The sequence below is a fragment of the Anthonomus grandis genome, chromosome 17, assembly GCF_022605725.1.
Source record: "Anthonomus grandis grandis chromosome 17, icAntGran1.3, whole genome shotgun sequence".
Lineage (NCBI taxonomy): Eukaryota > Metazoa > Arthropoda > Insecta > Coleoptera > Curculionidae > Anthonomus > Anthonomus grandis.
The window spans coordinates 17,775,486-17,799,132 of record NC_065562.1 but is presented as its reverse complement, the minus strand read 5'-3'; the positions used below and the strand labels follow the sequence as shown (position 1 = coordinate 17,799,132).

Sequence of the window (23,647 nt, the reverse complement as noted above, 5' to 3'; positions counted from 1 at the left end):
GCTATAAATGCAAGATCTTTAAAACAGGGCATTTGTTATTCAAGATGGCCATGTTATTGCTGCTGTCCAAAAAATTGCAAAGGGTGGATAGTTGCATGGAGTTATGACGATGTAAACCAACTCACTCCTGGTATAATATAAAACGTATGTGGAAAAATAAATAAGATTTTTTAGTGCGCCTGAATTTATTTAAATTATTACATGCGGTATAATAATTGTTGTTACTATGGCCTATTAGCGGCACCCAATCCAAATAAACGTCAGCAGTATGTGTTGACTATATTATGAGAGAAGCACATCAGCGTCATTTTCCAGTAAGTCAATTTATTGGTCTAAAGTACAAATAATTATCATTTAGTACAATTAATAATTAGACTCACCTTTCCAATTTTTCACCCTCCTACCCGAGAAGTGTCAAAAACCTTCCTGCCTTTGATAGGTGACAGATGTCAATCAATGAAATAATTAACTCTAACCGTCAAAGTTGACCATTGACAGTTATGACGTTTGACGAGTATGACCCTTCTTAAAGATGGCGGAAAGTGACAGGAATTTGAATTTTTCATTTAAGGCTTTATTACAACGTAATAAAAAAAACCTTTGCAATGTCTTTTTAATTAACGCAAATACCTTAAGCCTTGTTTGTATTTGTTATGTTTGTTTGCTTCCCGCGCTATAGTTAATAATAAAGCGAGATTCTTTATCACATATAGACACCGTTGGCCTGAAGAGAAATAACGTTTCAGTACGTTAATGCGTACACCCTGAACGTAGAATTTATTTAAATATATCGTAAACGTTATCGATATGTCGCCACAGCTCCCTAAACGGGCTCTTTAATATCTAATCAGAAGCACTTAACAATGATCACCTGGTCTGGGTATGTGGCGAGTGAGTTAATTATTACTTCGCAGGTATTTGATTTGGCCTAAATGACGTGAAGGCTGTCAAAACCTGGTCGATTAGGTTACATTTTTGACCGGAAAATATTTAAAAAAATAAAAAACCGAAAGAGTTTTTGGGGGAAATTTTCAAGTGACGCGGACAAATTGCCGAAACAGTTTTTTTTTCTTTTTTAATAAATATTTAAAAAAAAAAACACCAATATGGGAGTTACTCGGATAGATTGATGCAGAGAAAACAGAGGAGTAAATTTACGTTGGCAGAGGGGATTTTAGCCGGGGCTAAGACGAAAATCTTTCGGGTAAGTTTTTAATCTTACATACATACTATCGGGCCGTGTTTGCCCCAAGAGGGCGCCACTTTGAAACTCATTTGTATATTACGTCACAAGGTAAGATTATTATATAAGCCACGCCCCATGACGTAAATCGGTTTAGGTCAAAAGACAGTTTGACGTTTAATTAAAACCGACCAACTACTTCTTATGGTAATTAGGTGAACGCAATTTTCAACTGATAGGTGACAGCTGTCAAATAAAATTTTTAGTTTGTTTTAAGATGGCGCCACTCTGAAAATCATTGTGCATTATGTCATAAGATTCTTCCCAGTATTTCTTTAGCTCAAGCTCAAAAGGCAGCAAACTCTTAAGCCTAACTCTTAAACGTATGACGTAAGGAAAATAAAATATTAATATTCAAAGGAGCTATTCATATTTTACATGCGTAAAATATATAAATATTTATATTATAGGTTTACACCTAAAAAATTGATTTTTCTCAAAAACTACTGATTTGTTAAAAAAATTTATCCTAATGGTAAACGTGCTCAGTGGCTTAGTTTACATTTTAGTCTTTGATTCATATCTGTATCTCTAATAGTAAAAAAGTTATGAAACATTTATTTCACAGGGTCCAAAATACACAAATGGGAAAAAATCGAAATTTTGATTTCCTCAAAAACCGTTGTTTTTGCCTTTTTTTTTGATTAAATAATAAATATTTTTACCACAAGTAGTCCGACTAGTGGTACAAATCATCATTTTTTAAGTCTTTGACTTTTATCAGAAATTAAACACGTTTTGTCCTATTTTCGCATTATATCAAACCACTGTATGGAGGATTGCTTTATTGAGTGTTGCCTACCCACTTATCATATCTCCATGGACATATTTGTCCAGTGGGTAGTAAGTCCAATTTTAAGGGACAAAAATAAAATTTTACTGGGAATAGCAAATTTCGCTTTTCTGCAGGAAATCCAGAATCAATTGGATTTTTTCGGCTAATTTTGTGAAAATTTATTAAAATTAGATTTGCTTAGTTTACATCGCATTTTTTGATTTCGATCTATAATACATGGAAATTGTTATTCGACATACTACTACGTAAACCCTATCTTTATTTACGATGTAGAATTCAAAAATCACATAATATACATAGTGTTTCCGTTAAAAAAAACATCACTTTCATATGTTTCCGCACTTTGAAACACCCTGTAACCAGTTATAATCATGTACATATCAAAATCGCTTTACTTAAACTTAATTTTTCGATAAAGCATAAGGAAACTGTTTTTCAGAAGTAATTAGAAACCAAAAATACAGTTTGACGCTGACAGTAATTAAAAGCGACCAACCGATCGTTATAGCAATCAAGCGAGAGTAGTGACGTTCAGATTTTTAACAGGTGACAGCTGTCAAATGAAAAAATCAGTTTGTTCCAAGATGGCGCCAACTGTCACTGGATTTACACTCTTCGAATCCACGCCCTAATTAAATAAGAAGGAGGCACTTCACTCCTTTAAAAATGTTGTAGGCGCCATTTTGTTTTTGTTTCCCAAGATGACGCAATACGTCCGCCATTTTTATTACGTCACATAATATCCTCTCCGTTATTTTTCATGTGGATAGAGCAGTATCGCGGTTTTGTCTGCATCGACGCCTATGCAGACGCTCTCGACGCCTTCCCCCTCCACGCACACACGTGAAACTTTCAGTGATGACGTCGTCGGTCCAATCGCGTCGTGTTTACATCCGCAGCATATTATCGGGATTATAATTTGGGTTTTACTGATTTTTCGGTAACATCTCTTCAACGTATTGACGAAGCGATATGCGTTAATAAATTTTATTATGGTATTCCTATTCCGTTCCTATTTTAATGTCAAGGGTAATGTTATAAGCTAATTATTTGTATAATAAGTGTAATTACTTGTTGTTTTTTTTTTCTAGAGTACAATGGAGGTGGGGGTGGTAAAAATCGCGGAGGACAGCGATTTTTGCACGTTAAAGTATTTGGTCGATTGCCACGAGGGTTGGAAACTGGACTACGATAGTAAATCAGATAATACCAGAGTAAGTTTCTTTTTTTTTTAAATATTTAACGATCACCCTGTACATGTCACATGTAGGTATGGACCAAATCCACTCAGGCAACAAACTTTAAAATGGTCAAAGTCCACACGGTCTTCCAGAACATTAGTGCGAGCACGATGTTCGACGTACTACACGACCCCGATTACAGGAAAGAGTGGGACGAACACATGTTGATCTCCACCGAGATCGGTTATTTAAATCCCAATAATGACGTCGGTTATTATGCGTGTAAGTATGAGAAAACGCACGTTCCTAGGAACAGTCATAATGGGAATATTCTTAAAAGGTTTTGAGGCAATGAAAGAGCGTTTCCTCCCGAATAATTTCATATGAGAACGTTTTTTGTGCCTCGAAAACTTTCTGAGTTAGAGGCACTTTTGTCAACCAAGGTCCAAGAGATACCAAATTTGAAACATCGAGATTTTTATTTTAGGCATAACTTAAGAACCACTCTTCAGAATTCAGATTTTGTTTAAATTGATATTAGGGGATTCACGATGGATTTAAGGGTAAAAACGTTATTCTGAATTATAAATTTAGATTGCTAAACAAGTTTTGGGCAGAATCATTTTTTTTTGTTATTTTTTTGCAATCCTCCATATTCTTTTAAGAATATTTCACGAAGTAATTGGAATATTTTTAAACGGATTTGAAGCAATGAAAGAGGGTGTCTTTCTCAATAATTTCATATATGAACGATTCTTGTACCTCCAAAACTTTCTGAGTTAGAGGCGATTTTGTCAACCAAGGTCCAAGAGCCTTCAGTTTTGAAACACATATTGGCCACATTAAGATTTTTATACATTATGCGACATTTTTGGGCATAACTTAAGAACCACATATAATATATTCATAATTCTTTTACATTAATATTAAGGGATTCCTGAGGATGGATTTAAGGGTAAAAACGTCGCTCTGGGTTAAAAATTTGCGTAGCTAGGCCAGTTTTAGTCAGGACAATTTTTTTTTTCGCAATCCTTGATATTCTTGAGAATATTTTACAAAGTAATTGGAATATTCTTAAAACGATTTGAAGCAATGAAAGGCGGTGTCTTTCTCAATAATTTCATATATTAACGATTCTTGTGCCTCAAAAAGGTTATGAGTTAGAGGCGATTTTGTAAACCAAGGTCCAAGATACACCAATTTAAAACATTTTTAAGCCTAGCTTTGGAACTACTCATAATATTTTCATAATTTTTTAAACATTATTTTAAGAAATCCCTGAGGATGGATTTGAGGGTAAAAACATATATCTAGATTAACTATTTCCGTATCAGGAGTAGTTTTGATTTAGGCGTTATTTTTGCTAATTTCCTCGGGAAACTTTCACTATTCACAAGGATATTTTTACGAAATAAAAAGAATATTCTTAAAAGAATCTTATATAAAGAAACAGCGTTTCTTACTCAGTAATTTCGCATTAAAACAACTCTTGTAACTCAAAAACTTCCTGAGTTAGAGGCAATTTAGTCCATCAAGGTACAAGAGACACTAAATTTGAAATATATGAACATGTTGGGCCAAAATGTTTATTCATTTATGGGGCATAACTTTGGACCTACTGGGAATTCTTTGATAATTTTTTTAACATTCTTTAAAGACGTCCCTAAGGATGGATTTGAGGGTAAAAAAATACATCTGAGTTAACTTTTTTGGGCAGTTTTTATTGGGGCATTATTTCTCCCAATTTCCTGGCTAAACTTTCACTATTCACCAGAATATTTTCACGAAATAATAAGAATATTCTTAAAAAGAGTCCTAGTCAAAGAAACTGCACTCTTACCTAATAATTTGATATTAGAAGGACGCTCGTATCTCAAAAACTTTCTGAGTTATAGGCACTTTTGTCAACCAAGGTCCAAGAGATACCAAATTTAAAACATGGAGATTTTTATTTTAGGCATAACTTAAGAACCACTTTTCAGAATTTAAATTTTTTTTAAATTTATATTATGGGGGTTTTTCACGATGGATTTAAGAGTAAAAACGTTATTCTGAGTTATAAATTTACAAAGCTAAATGAGTTTTGGACAGAATAATTTTTTTTTATAATCCTCCATATTCTTCTAAGAATATTTCACGAAGTAATTGGAATATTTTTAAACGGATTTGAAGCAATGAAAGAGGGTGTCTTTCTGAATAATTTCATATGTGAACGATTCTTGTACCTCCAAAACTTTCTGAGTTAGAGGCGATTTTGTCAACCAATGTCCAAAAGCCCTCAGATTTGAGGTTTTGAAACACATATTGCCCACATTAAGATTTTTATACATTATGCGACATTTTTGGGCATAACTTGAGAACCACATATAATATATTCAAAATTCTTTTACATTAATATTAAGGGATTCCTGAGGATTGCTTTAAGGGTAAAAACGTCGCTCTGGATTAAAAATTTGCGTAGCTAGGCCAGTTTTAGTCAGGGCAATTTTTTTTTCGCAATCCTTGATATTCTTGAGAATATTTTACAAAGTAATTGGAATATTCTTAAAACGATTTGAAGCAATGAAAGGCGGTGTCTTTCTCAATAATTTCATATATTAACGATTCTTGTGCCTCAAAAAGGTTATGAGTTAGAGGCGATTTTGTCAACCAAGGTCCAAGAGACACCAATTTAGAACATTTTTAAGCCTAACTTTGGAACTACTTATAATATTTTCATAATTTTTTAAACATTATTTTAAAGAAATCCCTGAGGATGGATTTGAGGGTAAAAACATACATCTGGATTAACTATTTCCGTATCAGGAGTAGTTTTGGCTAATTTCCTTGGGAAACTTTCACTATTCCCAAGGATATTTTTACGAAATAAAAAGAATATTCTTAAAAGAATCTTAGCTAAAGAAACAGCGTTTCTCACTCAGTAATTTCGTATTGAAACAACTCTTGTAGCTCAAAAACTTCCTGAGTTAGAGGCAATTTAGTCCATCAAGGTACAAGAGACACTAAATTTGAAATATATGAACATGTTGGGCCAAAATGTTTATTCATTTATGGGGCATAACTTTGGACCTACTGGGAATTCTTTGATAATTTTTTTAACATTCTTTAAAGAAGTTCCTAAGGATGGATTTGAGGGTGAAAACATACATCTGGGTTAACTTTTTGGGGAGCTAGGCCAGTTTTCGTTGGGGCATTATTTCTCCCAATTTCCTGTTTATTTACTATTTATTTATTCACTATTCACCAGAATATTTTCACGAAATAATAAGAATATTCTTAAAGAGTCCTAGTCAAAGAAATTGCACTCCTTACCTAATAATTTGATATAAAAAGGACGCTCGTATCTCAAAAACTTTCTGAGTTATAGGCAATTTCGTTAACCAAGGTCCAATAATGAACACCAAAATTGAAGCATCAAGATTTTTAACCATTACGGGATATTTTTGGGCATAACTTTGAAACTACTCAGAATATATCCATAATTTTTTTAACAATATATAAAGAAGTCCTTGAGGCTGGATTTAAGGATAAAAACATACATCTGGGTTAACTATCTCGGTAACCAGGGCAGTTTTGTTTGGGGCATTATTTTGGCTAATTTCACTTACCAAATTTAAAACATCCCTCTATAGTGTCCTGCCCGGCCCCCTTAAAAAACCGAGACTTCGTCCTCCAAAGGTCGTGGCTCGACATGGGCGAGGAGAAACTCATAATAAACCACTCGGTGCACCACAAGAACTACGCACCTAGAAAAGGCTTTATAAGGTATCTATATAAAACTCTCACTGTAAAACTCTCCGCAATTCGTCAACTTTATTTAGGGCAATATCCTTTATGACGGGTTTCGTGATACGGGGCAGAAAAGAAGGCTGTTTTCTCGGCTACATATCGCAAACCGACCCCAAGGGGCGACTCCCTTCGTGGATAGTGAATAAGGTGACACAAAAGTTGGCCCCCAAGGTGGTGAAGACCCTGAAGAAGGCGGTGGAAGGGTACGAAACGTGGAAGTCTCGACAGCCGAATCCTTTGAATAAACCTTGGATTTATCCGGAGTTGACCCTAATGAGTCCCAGGATCAGTATTAGCGATGTAAGTGGAATTTTTAAATTTAAAATTGAATGTAATCGAGTCGGTTTTTTTAGTGTATTAATGTGGAACACCCTGGGCAGGACTTCGAAACAGACGACGAGAACCAATAAGTAGATGGTATTTTTAACTAACTTATTGCTGCAAGAGTTTTATATTTTATTTTTTTTTTAAGTTGCCTTTTTTATAGTTTTGAAATAAAAATGATTTAACCTTCTTTTTATATGGTTACTTTTCTTTGGCTTATAAAAGAACTTAAAAATGTGATATTCAAAAGCAATAGCACAAACAAAAAGATTTCTTCCTTAATTCATACGCCTACAAACAAACAAACAACATTACTGTGATTTCCATTTAAATTATTATACCATTGTTAAAGAGATTAGCCTCTATATTGTTCATACATATAATACAAAGTTAAACAGCTGTATGGGTTTTATTTAAACAGTAAAACAATTCATAAAAAATACCTTTATTTTATTACTGCACTAAAGTGGTTATTTCATCTACAATACTTTTCAACTGGCTTCCCTTAAATATTATAACTCTCCTAAATGGGGTCAACTGTTGATCCTCGGAGAGCCACTTGCCGGCCAGACCTGAATCGCATTGATTTTCCACACTGAAATCGAACGTTACGTCTGCGGATTTTTTAAAAACCTCTTCTTCGTCATTGGAAAACAGCTCCTCACCCTCTAGAATTGCTTTTATAAAGTTCCTGGCAAAGAGATTATTATTACTCACCGTTTTCTCCTTTGGGCCTGGAAGTTTTACTGATAAGTATAAAATAATCAAACTCATACGACTTGTCTTTTTTCTTCATCCTTTCCAGTTCTTCGTATAAAGTGTTGAGCATTAAAGCAGATATTTTGGCAGGGATGTTAACGAACCTTTCGTTAATCAGAAAACCTCCAAAAACAACCCACTACTAAACCATTTAGTAGAAAATAAGTAGAAACTCACCAAGTTTAGTGCCTCCGTCAAGAATTTTCTTAACAGCCCCTTTAACCTCCTCACTGGCATGCTGTGCAGTCATCTCGTCTAGGAGAGCATAAAACTGTTGCACGCAAGGAGTTTCCCGATGGGAAGTCAAATTTATCACACTAGTTATACCGAATACATCGGAATCTTCAGTTAACTCCATATCATCTTCGTCGTCACTATCATTACAGCTCTAAAACGCATATAAAATAAGCCTTTATGCCATAAAAGCTTATTCGGACTAACTTGTTTTAATACAGAACCGATTCCATTTTGGGCAATTAACATGTCAGAGAGTTGCCCCAGGTCTACATGGGCTTTTAGAAATAATTGCAACAAAAGCTGCTTGATCCCATGGAAATCTTGACGTTCGGGGTTTCTGCCCTCGAAGGTTGCCTGCACTTCCTTAAGAAATAAGTAAATAAGACCGGGAACTAGAATTGGCTTTACAATTCAGTCGTTTCAGTGGAAATTAGATATTAATGAATGTTTTAAGCGTCACTTACATTATTGAAGTAAAAACATGATGGTAAACTTACTTGTTGTCCATGGTAGGTGCCCTCGTCGCTTTCCTCGCTCATGGACTCGTCGCCGGACTCGGTAGGCTCCTCGGGTTTTCGCGGTTTCTTTGTGGGGCCCGCCATTATTCACCTAAATTAATTACTAACAAATAGTGGAAAAAACAGTTTATTTAAAATGCGGTAAGTGTGAGGTTATGTGGTGTCTCGACTGACATCGGTGACAGTTGACGTGAGTTTTATTTAAAAAAATAAAGGCCCTGACGTTTAACTGGAACCTCTACCGTTCATAAATATTTTAGCTAATTAGAAATAGAAATTTTAATTAAAGTTTCTTTATTCTGTTAATTAATTAAATGATTAAAATTTGTATTTTTTTTTAAAGGGCAGCAGAGTGTGTTGAGTTATAGCTCCGCTTGCGTCATTAGACACGCCCATAAATTGAGACTTTTGACATCTATCAAAAACGTAAACATAACCTAGTTTCCAAACTATGTTAAAAATTATTCCTTTAATTTAAAATTTTGTTATTTTTCAAAAAAAGCTTGTTTTTGGTAAGTCAAACTCACTTTAATAATATACATAGGGCAAATTAGGCATTTTTTCTTTGCTACAATTTGCACAAAATGCTCCCTTACTTTAAGACACAAAAATCTCCCCTGAAGGGCCAAACATTTCCTCAAGTCTTTAATGCTTTTATTTACCCTTTTTTTTAAAAACAAATCAAACATTATCAGTCTGAAATAATGTTTGGTTCAATAACTGGTCATCACACAATCGCCAAAGATGATAAGGTCGTGACCATTACATAAGATATGTATTTTTTTCTTCATTTATCATTATGCTTATGATCTTTGTAGTTTAACAGTTAATTTCCACACATCATCACGCCACACTTTTGAAATGTTACTTACATTAGGTGGTTTTGTGTGCGGTGCATTGATGCTAAGCAAAATGGGACTATTAGGCACCATTTACGGGGCCTTTCAATTGTCTCTTGTCTTACAGTTTACTTATGTGGTTTTTTTATTAAGAGGGTGAGTAAATACGCATTTCCAATTAGAGATATGCAAATGTTTGCGATTTCAGTTTCAATAGGCTTTTATCAGTGCATATCTTTATGAGATAAAACCAGGACTTTTGTTTTTTTTTTATAAAAATATCACCAAAAAACAAACAAAACAAGGATTAACAATAATTATCTTGCAGTCATTAGAACTACGAGTGTTTGTACCACTTGAAAGGAAGCTTTTTGCTCCGAGTCCAAAATTCAGTAGATTGTAATTAATAAATACTTTTCCTGATTAACTAGAATATCATTTCTCAAATTTAATTAATAGGTGTAATAAGATCAAAATGTTAATAAGCTTGTTAAAGTTGTGGACCCTTGTGTTTCTTGGTGTAAAGAGGTAAGATATTATTTAAAAAACCTTCCACATTAACATTGAAACAGAAAACAATGAATAGTGCATGAAGGCCAACTTGCTAGTGAATTTTAAGCACCCAATTTCATGAACTTTTTTTCATTAGTTATAAATAAACATTCGTCCGGGATGCACAAAGTAAATTTTTTAATAAACACTCTTATTAAAGCAAACATCTATTTGTCGTACACAGTCATTGTACTTTTATGCTTCAAATGTTGCTTCTATACGGTGTTACTATTGGGGTGAGCTTAATACATTAAAATATGTTACTTCTAACTTTTTAACTCGGTTGCAGACTGAAAAAAATGGTGGACTTTATAACGAACAGAAACTTTGAGGCCTACCAGCAGTTTGCACCCTCAACAAATAATCGAAATGAAACTTTGGCCTCCCTGACCACCCTAAAACGTTACTCGCAGGACCAGGTTTACCAGAAAAAACTCACCAGAGAGGCCGACATAAATGTAAAGGTTCAATAGTAAATGTGTAAATACATATGTTTATTTTTAAATTGTAGGTGAGGGACAGGCAGCTTTTGCACATTAAAGAGGCGGTGCCGGAGGTACATGTGACCTCCCGAAGGCCCTTTATGGGCCTCTGCTGTCAGAATTGCACTTTTACAAGCAGGGTAAGTGAACGATAAAAGTAGGCTTATTAAAATTCCATGCGACTAATGATGTTATTTTTATACGCGTGAGGTTAATTTGGGAACGCAAACAGTTTTCATATTATTATTCAAGATCGCACGTTGGCGGTCGAAACGTTTTACGCATTTTAAAAAATGTCTACAGTATGGTTTTTACTCTAATAAGTTATTTGAAAAGGGAGGTGGGTGGGTCTTGTTACAAGTAATTTTTGCAATCGATTTTTTTCTCGGAATTTTCAGGAGTCTTTGGTGAAAAAAACGACAGAGACCCTCGCTCTGTTTAACATCCTCAATCAAACCGCTCCGCTGAATAAAAACGGTGTACTGGCCAGGACGTTTAATCATCTACATCAAATATCCCGATTAAAGAGGTACCAGTACCCTCAGGTGGCGCGGTTGGTCTTAAAAGATGACCGAGTTAAAAAAGCCGTCGAAAAAGCGGCACTTCAACAGTTCAAAGATGCATCGGACGAAGCGGAGGACGAGTTTTACCAGGAGTTGATTAAAAAGAACTGGAGGAGGGCCGGTAAATTGATATACGACATGAGGTCCACCTTATCAGACTTCCTCTTAAGGTAAAATTATAATTTATGTAAATTTAAAAAATAAATAAATCTCTTGTATAGGTTCACCAGTTGGATTCTCTACAAGCTGCTGCCCTGCTTTCTGAGCTCAGTGGTAGTTCATCCGGGGCAAATAGAAATGATCAAGGAGGCCTCCAAGTCCAATCTCCCACTGATATTTTTACCGTTGCATCGCTCCCACCTGGACTACATCCTGTTGTCTTTTATTTTATTGAATAACGATATCAGGTCCCCATTGGTGGCCGCAGGGGATAACTTAAGAATACCGTTTTTTGGGTAATATATAATATATATATTACCACACGATTTGGCCATTGCGAATTGACTTTTTCGTAGGTCTCTCTTGAGGGGTCTGGGGGCGTTTTTCATCAAGCGACGCATCGATCCGGTCATGGGCAGGAAGGATTACGTTTATAAAGCAGTGCTGCACACTTATATGAATCTTTGCTTAAGGGCCGGACATAATATGGAGTTCTTTTTGGAAGGAGGGAGAACAAGAACCGGTAAGTGTCCCGGGGGCTTATTTGGAACGATTCAATCACGAGGCAGTTTTACGACTAATCAAAAGTCTCTTTAATTTTATTCCCGACACGTCTTTCTGGTTTTGAACTAATAATAATTTCTTTTGTGTGTGTAACTGTATTTACATTTAACTTATTAACTTGTTTTTTGTTAAGGAGTTAAGGACTCAATTATATGTTTAATTAGTCAAAGTGAAATCTACATACTTTTTACGTGACATTTCAATAATAATACAGGGTATTTACTAAATATGTGGCAAAAATTAAAGGGATTATCCCTTGGACTATTCTAATTAACTCCTTGGACTTGTATGATGACCTGGTATCCAAATAAATGATGTCTTTGAATGAATATTTTATTGGAACATACAATATTTTCGTAGCGCAATTTTAATATTTAGTTTAGTCAGAATATACATGTCACATATACCGGTCGAAGAGTTGCTCCATAAAATTCATTATATTTTGGTATTTTAAATGCGAATTAAAGATTAAAAACCAGTGTATTATAAAGCATAAGTGTCTGTGCGGTAATGTACGTTTTTTTTTTCTCATAAAAGCGCCACAAATTGCCTAAATCTGCATTGTTTACATTAAGCTGCCTCGTGTTCTGTGTTTATATACTCAAGTGCTGCGTTCCAATATGCAGCTAGAAAAATATTAAACACCAAAAGCTTTAAATATGAGTGAAAGTGATCAAGAGGATGCAGAGTGCAAGATCTGCAAAAGGGAAGTTAGAGGTAATGACCAAGGGCTTTTCTGCGAAGGTAAAAATGTCAATTGTGGTATCATGTCTCCTGCCTAGACATAAGCTCTCAACTGTATAAAAAAAATCAAAGGCGATGTTGGCAAAATCCTATTATGGATGTGCGACTGCTGTAAAAAGGAACTTAAAGTGTTGATGACAAAGGCAAAGTATGAGGACAGCACAAAGAAAATGTTTGGAATATTGGAAAATCTACAGGGTAAAATTGCACATATAGAAAATAAAATGCAAAAGAACTGCGCTATGGTTCTGGAAAATGCTGATTATAGGTCTAAAACTACAAATAAGGATGAACCAACAAAGAAAAATATACCTAGTATTTTGTTAAAGACAAAACAGATACAAGATGCGAAAAAAACGTTTTTGGATCTAGAACAAAAGATTAAGCCCGAAGCTCTGGGAGTTAAAATTTCAAGTAGGAAGGGGCCTTTAGAATTTTCCTTCTAAAGAAGACCTTATTGTTCTTAAGACCTCAGTAGAAAAAAATCTTACTGAAAAATATGATATAGTAGAGACTAGTTTGAAAAACCCCAGAATCAAAATACCAGGTCTTGTAAACAAGTACACAGATAAGGAAATTGAAGATATGATTAAAAAACAAAATAACTTTATATTTGAGAATGATTACCTTAAAGTCACATTTATTAAAACGATTCAAAATAAAAACACTATGACCATCTATACGGAGTGTGCACCTAAAGTTTTCCATCATTTTATGTGCACTAAGAAGATTTATATAGGATGAGAGAGACTCAGTGTGTACGAAGATATTAGTTTGTTAAAGTGTTGGAACTGTCAACAATTTCATCACAAGGGAAATTTATGTACCCACAAACAAGCTTGGAGCAGGTGTTCTGAGGAGCATAATGTCAATGACTGTCAAAGTCGTATAGTAAAGTGTAAAAACTGTGAACTGAGTAATAATAAGTACAAAACTACAGTAAAGTTGCAGCAATGCTAAAATGTTCCAAATTTATGGTTCATAATGCTATTAAACATTATAAAACTGACGGCACGGTTAGAAATGTACCTAGGAAGAAAAGGCCTAGAATAACAACCGCAAGAGAGGATAAAATCATGGTACGTTTAGCAAAAAAGTCGCCCCATTTAACAGCAGTAGATATCAGACGTGAAATGTATGCACAAAACGGTCCGAAGCCATCAGTAAGAACAATTCGCCGCCGACTTAATGAGTTTCAACTATTTGGAAGAGTTTCCCGAAAGAAGCCACTTGTCTCAAAGAAGAATCGTAAACTCTGACTGCAGTTCGCACGCGATCGTTTGAGTTGGACCCTTACCCAATGGAAAAATATACTTTGGTCGGATGAAACAAAACTTAATCGCATCGGATCGGATGGTCGTACTTACGTACGAAGACCACCTGGTGAGGAATTAAATCCAAGATTCACAAAATTAACTGTTAAACATGGAGGTGGTTCAATCATGATGTGGGGCTGCATGTCATGGTATGGAGTTGGACCAATTTATAAAATAGATGGAATTATGGATCAGGAGAAATACAAATCTATATTAGAAAATGTGATGCTTCCATATGCAGAAGAAAAATTACCTATTACCTGGAAATTTCAACAGGATAATGACCCCAAGCATACAGCACGTTTAGTAAAAAGGTGGTTTGAACAAAACGTCGTTGATGTAATTGAATGGCCCTCGTGTAGTCCAGACCTTAACCCGATAGAGAATCTGTGGAATGATCTTAAAAGAATAATTCAGCCAAAGCAATTTAAAAACATGGACGAACTAGTGAATGGTGTTCAAGAAGCTTGGTATTCCATCCCAATTACTCGCTGCCAAACTTTAATAGAATCTATGCAAAGAAGATGTCTAGCAATAAAAGAAGCTAAAGGATATCCTACCAAATACTGATTTTTTTTGGTGTAAAATTAAAATATTGAATTCGTTTTTAATTTGTTGTCCATTAATTTTGTAAACATTTTTTTCCCTAGATTTTTGAATAGATTACTATTGATTTATGGTAGAATGTGTTTAATATGTCTAACCCTTATAAATATCATTCGTAAAACTGCATAAAATGGTTTTCCAAAAAAATTAAATTTTGCGTCGTTTTTAATTAGCTGGCCGCCACTGTAAGTAGTGATAAAAAATTGTTAAATATAATGCATTTAAATATCTGTGGGCTAAAATCAAATTAAGACAATTTATTAGTATTAATTACTTCATATAATCTCGTTTCCTATTGTGATATAATAGTTCTCTCAGAATGCCATAATTTAGACACCACAGATGCTGTAAATATTCCTGGATATAGTATCTATTATAATGAGGCACACTACAATTCGTTTGATGGAGTAGTAATTTACTACAAAAATCATCTAAATCCTGCATTTTCAAATAATCTGTCACTACTATCAAAATTCGCATAGATCATCTAGATTATAATATATTCTTTACCTACCGATCCCCGTCAACCAATGTACTTAAATTTTTGGATGACCTTGATTTATTTTTTTAAAAATTGCCAAAAATCTAACATAGATCTGTTTTTGGGCGACATAAATATAGATTTGTTGAAAAGTAGTGATCAAAAAGTTATAAAATACCTAGCCTTAATGAATTCAATTGGATTGGTTTCCATGTGTAACAAAACTACAAGAGAAATTAGTAATACTTGTATAGACCATATATTTATGAGAAATAAAATGAAAGCCAAGGTAAAAAAAGCCACAACATTTATTATTAATCACGACATTACTGACCACCTGCCTATAATGATACATATCTGAAGTCACGACAAAGAAAATATAGACAGCACTGACATAAATACACTAACAAAAACTGATTACACACGACTAAGACATGAAGCTGAGTTAGTTGTGTGGAATGCTATTTTAGCCATCAATGATCCAGAAGAAGCGTGCAAATATTTAATAAACAATCTCACTGACATAATAAAAAAATCTGAAATAAAACTAAAATACAAAAGAGCAAAACCATGGATTTCAACTGGGTTAATTGTTTCTATTAAAAAAAGAGATAAAATGAAAAAAAAATTGAGATTAAATCCTACTAACGAAAATAAATTAGAATATACTAATTACAGAAATAAATTAAAAAGGTTAATTACGGTTACGAAAAATGAATACAATAAAAATCAAGTTTTTGAGCATGAACATAACATTAGAAAATTGTACAAATTAATTAATGAGGCCACAAATCAAAATGACAAAAAACCACAGATATTACAAATTAGAAAGCAAAATATGATTCTGACTAAAAACAATGAAATTGCTGATTATTTTGTTAATATTGGTGCTCAAATTTCTGGTGCCCAGAAGAAACGCCAACCCCTATAAAAGAATCAATTCCTAACTCTATGTATTTAAGACCTACAAATTCAACAGAAATAGTAAAACATATAAATTCTCTTAAAAATAATTACTCCCCTGGTATCGATCAAATTACTTCTAAAACAATAAAACTTAAGGATCCAATTACACATATAATAAACCAAATTTTCAAAACAAGCATTGTACCATCTTACTTTAAGGCTTCTATCGTTACATCAATTCATAAATCAGGAGATAAACTCGATATAGGAAATTATAGGCCAATAAGCGTTATTTCAAATTTTGCTAAAATTTACGAGAAATGCCTTAAATCACGACTTGTTGATTTTTTGAATACCATTGACGGCATATCAGAAAATCAATTTGGATTTCTTGAAGGTAAGCGGACAACTGATGCAATGTATGAATTGGTAAAAAATGTTACTGGTAATTTAAAAGTAGGCAAAAAAACGATATATTCCTGGACTTGCAAAAAGCGTTTAATAGCGTATTTCTTTAATGTCCTTAAAAGAAATGGTGTGCGGGGACCGGTTTTGAGAATTATCTCACAAATCGTACTCAATTTGTCAAAATAAATAATATATTAAGCTCTCCCAAAAAAATTAAACGTGGCGTGCCTCAAGGTACCGTTCTAGGACCAATTTTATTTATTCTTTACATAAACATGCTTTGTAATCTTAATGTGGATGGGAAGGTTATAACTTATGCTGATGACACGGTAATAATTTTTTCGGATAAAACTTGGGAAGGGGTGAGAGAAAAACTTAAGGTTGGTTTCAAAAAAATTAAAAATTTTCTGGATACATTCAAACTAAGTTTAAATATTTCTAAAGTAGCCTTTTCACTTACAGCAGCAAATAGACCAAATTTTAGCAACATTAAAATAAATGATAACAATTTAATAAAAGAGCAAAAAAAAATTAAATACTTAGGAATTATTTTAGATAACAATTTAAAATGGAACCAACATGTTATATATATTACTAAAAAAATCAGATGTCTAATTTACAAGTTTTATTTGCTTAGACAGTTCTTAAACAAAAAAAATTTAATTGTAGTGTATAAGGCACTTGTTGAACCGTTGCTTAGGTATGGTATGTTGGTGTGGGGTGGTATGTACAGTATGAATATGGAACAGTTAAGGGTTATACAAAATTACATAATTAAAATCATTTAAAAAAAAACCAAAACTCTACCCTACTTACAAGTTATACTCAAAAGAAATATCTAATATAAGAACATTATATGTAATAGAAGTTTGTAATTATGTCCATTTAAATAATCACATAACTATCCTACAAGAGGTAAATCAAACCAACTACATAACTCTATCTTATGTAAAAATACTATGGAACAACATTTTGTAGATTATTTAGGGCCGAAGCTTTACAATTTGTTACCTCACAATATAAAAACTATAGAAATCATGGGCACATTTAAGAAGAAATCTAAAGAATACATCTTAAATTTTTTAGAAATTTTTCAATAATAATTAAAAACGATGTACCCTAAATCAAAATTAAGTTTATCTTGTGTATTATAAATTTATTAAGCGCGTTAGAAGTAACTAGAGCGTTTGGAAAATGAGGTAATTTTTAGAGTATTTGTTGTATTTTTCAAGCACAGGTACTGCGTACCTAGGTGCTAATATTTATGTACCTTTTCTATTTTGTTAAAATTCGATGTAAATTACTTTATGTTTCTGTTTAATTAAATTAAATTAAAAAAAAATAAAAAAAAACAAAATTTCCAACAGTTGCTCCATTTAAGTTAACCAATAACATATAGATGCGGGATAAAGACTTTTGATTAGTTTAGTGTGGTTCGGAATTGATTTTTTTTATCGACAGGTAAACCGTTGATGCCGAAATATGGCATTCTGTCCGTGATAGTGGACACTTTTATGGACGGGACGATCGAGGACGCCCTACTGGTCCCGGTCAGTGTGAATTACGAGAAATTGGTCGACGGGAATTTCGTGAGGGAGCAGCTGGGCGAGGCGAAGAAAATGGAAACGTTCCGGGACGCGTTGAAGGGCATTTGGCACGTGTTGAACAGCAATTACGGCATGATGAGGGTCGATTTTAATCAACCGTTTTCTTTAAGGGTAAATATAATAAAGGTTTATCTAATTAGTGAAGGAACACAAGAGGTGTGGTTTAGATTTTCGTTTGCTACGAGATTATTCTAGAAGTAATTCGTTTATTCCTTCCAGGCGGTTAACTGTATGGAAATTCAACTGCCTGTAAGAAATAAAATATTTTTTTCGAGGGAATTGTAATTGTGCCACAAAATTTACAAAATAACTCAACTTTAGGCCTTAATTCATTATTTTTTTTAAGCAGCTAAACTCTCAATTAATCCGATATTATAATCTCCTCCCATCTAATACACTTAAACATTTCATAGACATGTAAACATAAATAAATCATTATTTCAATAATTAAACATAAAAGAAAATAGTTCACTTACCAAAGAAATTTTCTCGTTAGTGGAATAACTTAAACTAGTTCCAGGTATAATAACTAAACTACATTAGCGATGCATATCTTAAAACAATTTCAGGGTTTCGTCTATTTCTGGAAATAATATTATTCAGTTTAAAATCGGGAAGTTTATGTCGTGATAGAGAAAAAAAAAGATACACAGCAAGCAAGCCTTGGAGAATACAAACTTTCTATTTCTCCCTTTCTTAATCAATAGTAAAGAATTTAAGGTTTTTATTATATCTGGTAACTGTGCATATTTGGACTTATGTAAAGAAAAGATCATTGGGCTAGTGATGTTTTGGACTTTGAAAGAATGCCTGTTCTATTTCTCAAAGCTATTTTTTGTCCAAAGAGCTAAAAGTCCTGTCTCTTTGTTGTAAAGTAAAGTAAGTTTGTTGGATAAATTGGATTAGGCTTTTTATAAATTAGTATCCACTTTTGGATATTTTCCAATGGCGAGTATAAAACCCATATGTTTAAATTTCGTACTAAAATTTATTTCAATACTAAGCTCAGCGTAAAATCCAACTGGCACAAAATATGTTTTGTCAATGTTTACTGCTAAAACACGATTTTTAAACCACTTAAAAAATTACTGGCACCTTTATATTGCATCTTTTCTAATTAAAACGTTTGTAAGTAGAAGATTCTAAAGCACGAACTGAAGTAGGTATACAAAAAAAACATAGAACCCAAAAAATTTAAATAAATAAATAAAACATATTACTCAAACAGCAAGCTCTTTCAACTGCCTGGAATTTTTTTTTTATTAAATAGCATGCGATTTATATAAATACAAGTTTCCCGTTATTTAGGAACTAATTAAGACCTTCGACCAACACAAGGCCTCTACCACGAAACCGAATTCGATACATCGCATTTTAAAGTCCAACCCGTCGACGAACAGTTTGTATGGTACCGATGTGGTGTCCGAGGAGCACAAAAGCCTGGTAGAAAATATTTCGAAACACGTGCTATATGGTAAATATAATCGCTTGGTTATTTTGATGGAAGTTGTTTCGACTTCTATCAAATTATCTGCAGGACTGCATACATACGAAATCATACATTCTGACAAACAAAGGTTAATTTTTCGCACACAGTAAAAGTTGTAGTAATTAATGATCAAGTAAAAGTAAGTTTTTTTCAGTCTAAAAGTGTCAAAGATGATAGCAAAAAGTGCACAAATTCAGTTAACGTTTTACTCTTAGTAGAGTACAATGTTAATTCAGTTTTACTAGAGAACTTTTTACAGGCCTTCTAAGGTGATGGGAAGGATTTTTCCATTTTTTTTTTTGGACTTTCAATACAAAAACGTTCATAACTTCGATAAAAATGGTTCAAATTTGGTCAAGTTTCATTAAACCGTTAAGAAAACTTCACTTTTCATTATAAATCATATTTCAAGTTAATAGTTTAACTGGAAAAATTTTTACAGGCCGTCAAAGATGATGATAATCGTTTTTCTACTATTTTGGAGTTTCAGTACAAAAACATTCATAACTTTGGCAATACTTGTTCAAATCTAGTAAAAGTTTCACCAAACCATTAAGAAAACTTCACTTTTCATTATAAATCATATTTCAAGTTAATGGTTTAACTGAAGAATTTTTTACAGGGCGTCAAAGATAGGATTTTTTCATTTTTCTGGACCTTTAGGACAAAAATGTCCATAATTTCGGTACAAATTATTCAAATCTATTCCAAGTTTTACAAAACCGTTAAGAAAGCTCAATTTTTCATTAAAAAATATATATCAAGTTTAAAGGTGATGCTAAGGATTTTTCCATTTTTTTGGACCTTCAGTACAAAAACGTTTATAACTTTGGCAAAAATGGTTCAAATTTAGTGAACATTTCACCAAACCATTAAGGAAACTTCACTTTTCATTATAAATCATATTTCAAGTTAATGGTTTAACTGAAGAACCTTTTACAAGGCGTCAAAGGTAATGATAAAGATTTTTTTCATATTTATGGACCTTTAGGACAAAAATGTCCATAATTTCGGTAAAAATTGTTCAAATCTATTCAAAATTTTACCAAACAGTTAAGAAAGCTCAATTATTTATTAAAAAATATATATTAAGATGAAGGTTTTACTAAAGAGCTTTTTCCAGTCCTTCAAAGGTGATGCTAAGGATTTTTCAATTTTTTTGGACCTTCGGTACAAAAATGTTTATAATTTTGACAAAAATGGTTCAAATTTAGTGAACATTTCACCAAACCATTTAGAAAACTTCACTTTTCATTATAAATCATATTTCAAGTTAATGGTTTAACTGAAGAACTTTTTACAGGGCGTCAAAGATAATGATAAGGATTTTTTCATTTTTTTGGACCTCTAGAACAAAAATGTCCATAATTTCGGTAAAAATTCTTCAAATCTATTCAAAGTTTTACCAAACCGTTAAGAAAGCCCAATTTTTCATTAAAAAATCTATATCAAGTTAAAGGTTTTACTAAAGAGCTTTTTCCAGTCCTTCAAAGGTGATGCTAAGGATTTTTCCATTTTTTTGGACCTTCGGTACAAAAACGTTCGTAACTTTGACAATAATTGTTCAAATCTAGTAAAAGTTTCAACAAACTACTAAGAAAACTTCACTTTTCATTACAAATCAGATTTCAAGTTAATAGTTTAACTGAAGAAACTTTTACAGGCCGTCAAAGATGATTTTTCCACTTTTTTGGACTGTCAGTACAAAAACATTCATAACTTCGGCAATAATTGTGCAAATTCAGTCAGAGTTTCACTAAACCGTTCAGAAAACTTGTTATAATTGTTACTCCTAGGTCATCCGCTCAGAAACACCTGATACGATCATACTGTTTATCTTGTATTCCATGTTTGATCCGCTTCTAAGTGCTGTACATTGGAACTCATTTAATTCCATTCTCCATATCTCTGACCATGCTTCTAATATCTGAAGATCTATTTTTAGCTGTTCTGCATGTGTAAGTTTACTATCATCAGGAAGAAGTTTAACGAGGTCAGCAAAATACAGGATGAACAGTAATGTTCCCAACACCGACTCTTGGATGACTTCACTTTTTACGCCGTGTTTCTCTGACATAAATCATGTTCAGTGGATTTCCTCTTACTCCAAAGTAAGTTTATTAGTAAAAAGTTCAGTCAAATGCCTTCTTGTCTATCATGATTTTTAGTCCAATCATTCTATTAAATTTGTTGTAGTGAAGCGTTTGCGTAAAAAACCATGCTGCCCTGGTCGCATTAGAGTTTTTCTTTTTTTAATAGCGTTGTTATTGTAGAAAGCTTCCATTGATCTGGATTGATTTTTGATTCCTAGGTCTATACACTCTTCAGTACAGTTTTAAAGAAAGATTGTGGGTGGGTACTCGATCTGGTCCTGGACTTGGATTATTTCTTTCTTAACTTTTTCTTCAATAAAGTTTATGGTGGTAATAGAAGTAAACTAAACCCCTAGTAGGGTAAGGGGTCAATATTTAGATACTTGAAAAAAAGTTCTGCCACGGTTTAATTAGCTAGGACCTCTTGACAATTTTAGTACTGTTTTTGACACTGTTAAATTTAAGCTGCCGCCTATATATTTAAACGCATTTTTTTGTGATAAGGTGATGAAGTTATTTTCACATGCCTTAGTTTGTATGATTTTTTTGTTTATTACTTTTTTACTGTTTTTCTACTTTACTAAGTCCTGAGGATTTTTAATATGCGTTTAGATTGCGCCCGATCGACTACGGTCATGTCCACTAACGCGCTGGCGTTCCTATTACTGACCAAATACAGAAACGGAGTCAGTTTGGAAAAATTAGTGGTGTCCTTTGAGGAGCTTAAGAAAGACCTCGAATTCACGATGAGAGACGTCGGGTTTAGCGGGGACCCCGTGGATGTGATTAATTATGCGGTATTTACTTTCTAGCATCAGTTTCAAGTAGCTTCATAAAAAAACAATTTCAGGTGGATTTACTTGGTCCAGCCCTGGTAAAAAAAGAAAAAGACATCATCAAACCCATTGCGATCCTACCGAACGTCATAGAACTCTCTTACTACAGCAACACAGTGGTGACGCATTACGCATTAGAATCCGTGATTGCTTTAGCTTTAAACGCCTCGGAAATCCGCTTGGACACAGTGTCGCACGAGGACCTAATGGAGAACGCTTTGGAGCTATGCTCGATCCTGCAATACGAATTTCTGTTTTGCAAACCGTGCCAGAACTTGGAACAAGTGATAACGGAACGTATTGAGGATTTGGTGCTGCGTAGGGAAATCTTCTTGTCGGATTTCAGTAACGATTTGATGGCGAAAAGTCGCAAAATGGCCGCGCAATTCGACGATGAGGAGGACGAGAACCCGACGTTCCAGAAATTGTATCGAATAAACACGTCCAGGGAGGCCAAGGGGTGCGTGGAATATCTGAAAACGATCCTGATGCCCCTGATGGAAACTTACGCGGTCACCGGGTTCACTTTGGATAAACTGGTGCAGAGGCAACTGTTGGAAAACGAACTGGTGGGGGATGTGCTCAAGGAGATGAAGAGTCAAGTGGAGCGAGGCAGTTTGAAATACGGTTTGAAGTTCTGTTTACTTATTTATGTTGTTTTTCAATAAATATGGTTTTGTAGATGAAAGTGTTGCCGTGGACCCGATCAAGAACGCATTGAAATATTATCAAAAGTTGGGCGTTTTAGAGTGCCATCAAGAGAACAAATTGCGGCTGTACTACCTTAAAGAAAGCTACGATAATTCGGACTCTGTGAAAGTTTTTTATGATAAAATCAACCGGTTTAGAATAGGGAATTCGCTGTTCGAGTGACGTCGATAGGTTTTCATATTGGAAGCTTTGCGTTTTAAGGTTTATTGAAAGAGGTTCAAGGAATCTCTCTAAGAAGAGTAATCAGTTATTTTTGTGGAGTTATTTGTTTCGTTTATATAAGAACCGTGAATGTTTGTTTGTAAACGAATCTATAGATCTGTGATAAATTTAAGATTAAATATAGTTTTATTATAATTCAGCGTTTTTTTTTTTTTTAAGATCCATCAAGGGGCAATATAAACAATAAAGTCGATTATTTCTTCTAGGCAGTTGAAATTTACA

The 23,647-nt window shown here is 33.6% G+C and overlaps 3 protein-coding genes across 8 annotated transcripts; 2 read left to right on the top strand and 1 right to left on the bottom strand.

Moving 5' to 3' along the window:
* The first annotated feature begins 183 nt into the window (after positions 1-183).
* LOC126746416 (START domain-containing protein 10-like) lies at positions 184-7,732 on the top strand. 3 transcript variants are annotated; one of them, XM_050454675.1, is made up of 6 exons: positions 184-314; positions 3,131-3,253; positions 3,310-3,502; positions 6,853-6,985; positions 7,042-7,309; positions 7,363-7,732. In XM_050454675.1, exons 1-6 carry the CDS (start codon positions 285-287, stop codon positions 7,417-7,419), a joined length of 804 nt encoding a protein of 267 aa, XP_050310632.1. In that variant the 5' UTR covers positions 184-284; the 3' UTR covers positions 7,420-7,732. The 3 variants fall into 3 exon arrangements, with proteins under 3 accessions (XP_050310632.1, XP_050310631.1, XP_050310633.1); XM_050454674.1 differs by lacking the exon at positions 184-314 and adding an exon at positions 916-1,204; XM_050454676.1 differs by lacking the exon at positions 184-314 and adding an exon at positions 2,933-3,068.
* Positions 7,733-7,766: 34 nt separating this feature from the next.
* On the bottom strand, positions 7,767-9,829 carry LOC126746272 (protein BCCIP homolog). The gene is made up of 6 exons (XM_050454433.1): positions 9,720-9,829; positions 8,827-8,938; positions 8,534-8,692; positions 8,270-8,480; positions 8,051-8,215; positions 7,767-8,001 (listed from the first exon to the last, which is right to left on the bottom strand). The coding sequence occupies exons 2-6, from the start codon at positions 8,929-8,931 to the stop codon at positions 7,787-7,789; spliced, it is 855 nt and encodes a 284-aa protein (XP_050310390.1). The 5' UTR covers positions 8,932-8,938; positions 9,720-9,829; the 3' UTR covers positions 7,767-7,786.
* On the top strand, positions 9,339-23,560 carry LOC126746270 (glycerol-3-phosphate acyltransferase 1, mitochondrial). 4 transcript variants are annotated; one of them, XM_050454432.1, is made up of 11 exons: positions 9,339-9,359; positions 10,528-10,696; positions 10,750-10,860; positions 11,119-11,453; positions 11,505-11,738; positions 11,799-11,965; positions 17,929-18,185; positions 19,383-19,548; positions 22,269-22,453; positions 22,507-23,119; positions 23,175-23,560. In XM_050454432.1, exons 2-11 carry the CDS (start codon positions 10,538-10,540, stop codon positions 23,363-23,365), a joined length of 2,418 nt encoding a protein of 805 aa, XP_050310389.1. In that variant the 5' UTR covers positions 9,339-9,359; positions 10,528-10,537; the 3' UTR covers positions 23,366-23,560. The 4 variants fall into 4 exon arrangements, with proteins under 4 accessions (XP_050310389.1, XP_050310387.1, XP_050310388.1 ...); XM_050454430.1 differs by lacking the exon at positions 9,339-9,359 and adding an exon at positions 9,700-9,842; XM_050454431.1 differs by lacking the exon at positions 9,339-9,359 and adding an exon at positions 10,053-10,214.
* The last annotated feature ends 87 nt before the right edge of the window (positions 23,561-23,647 follow it).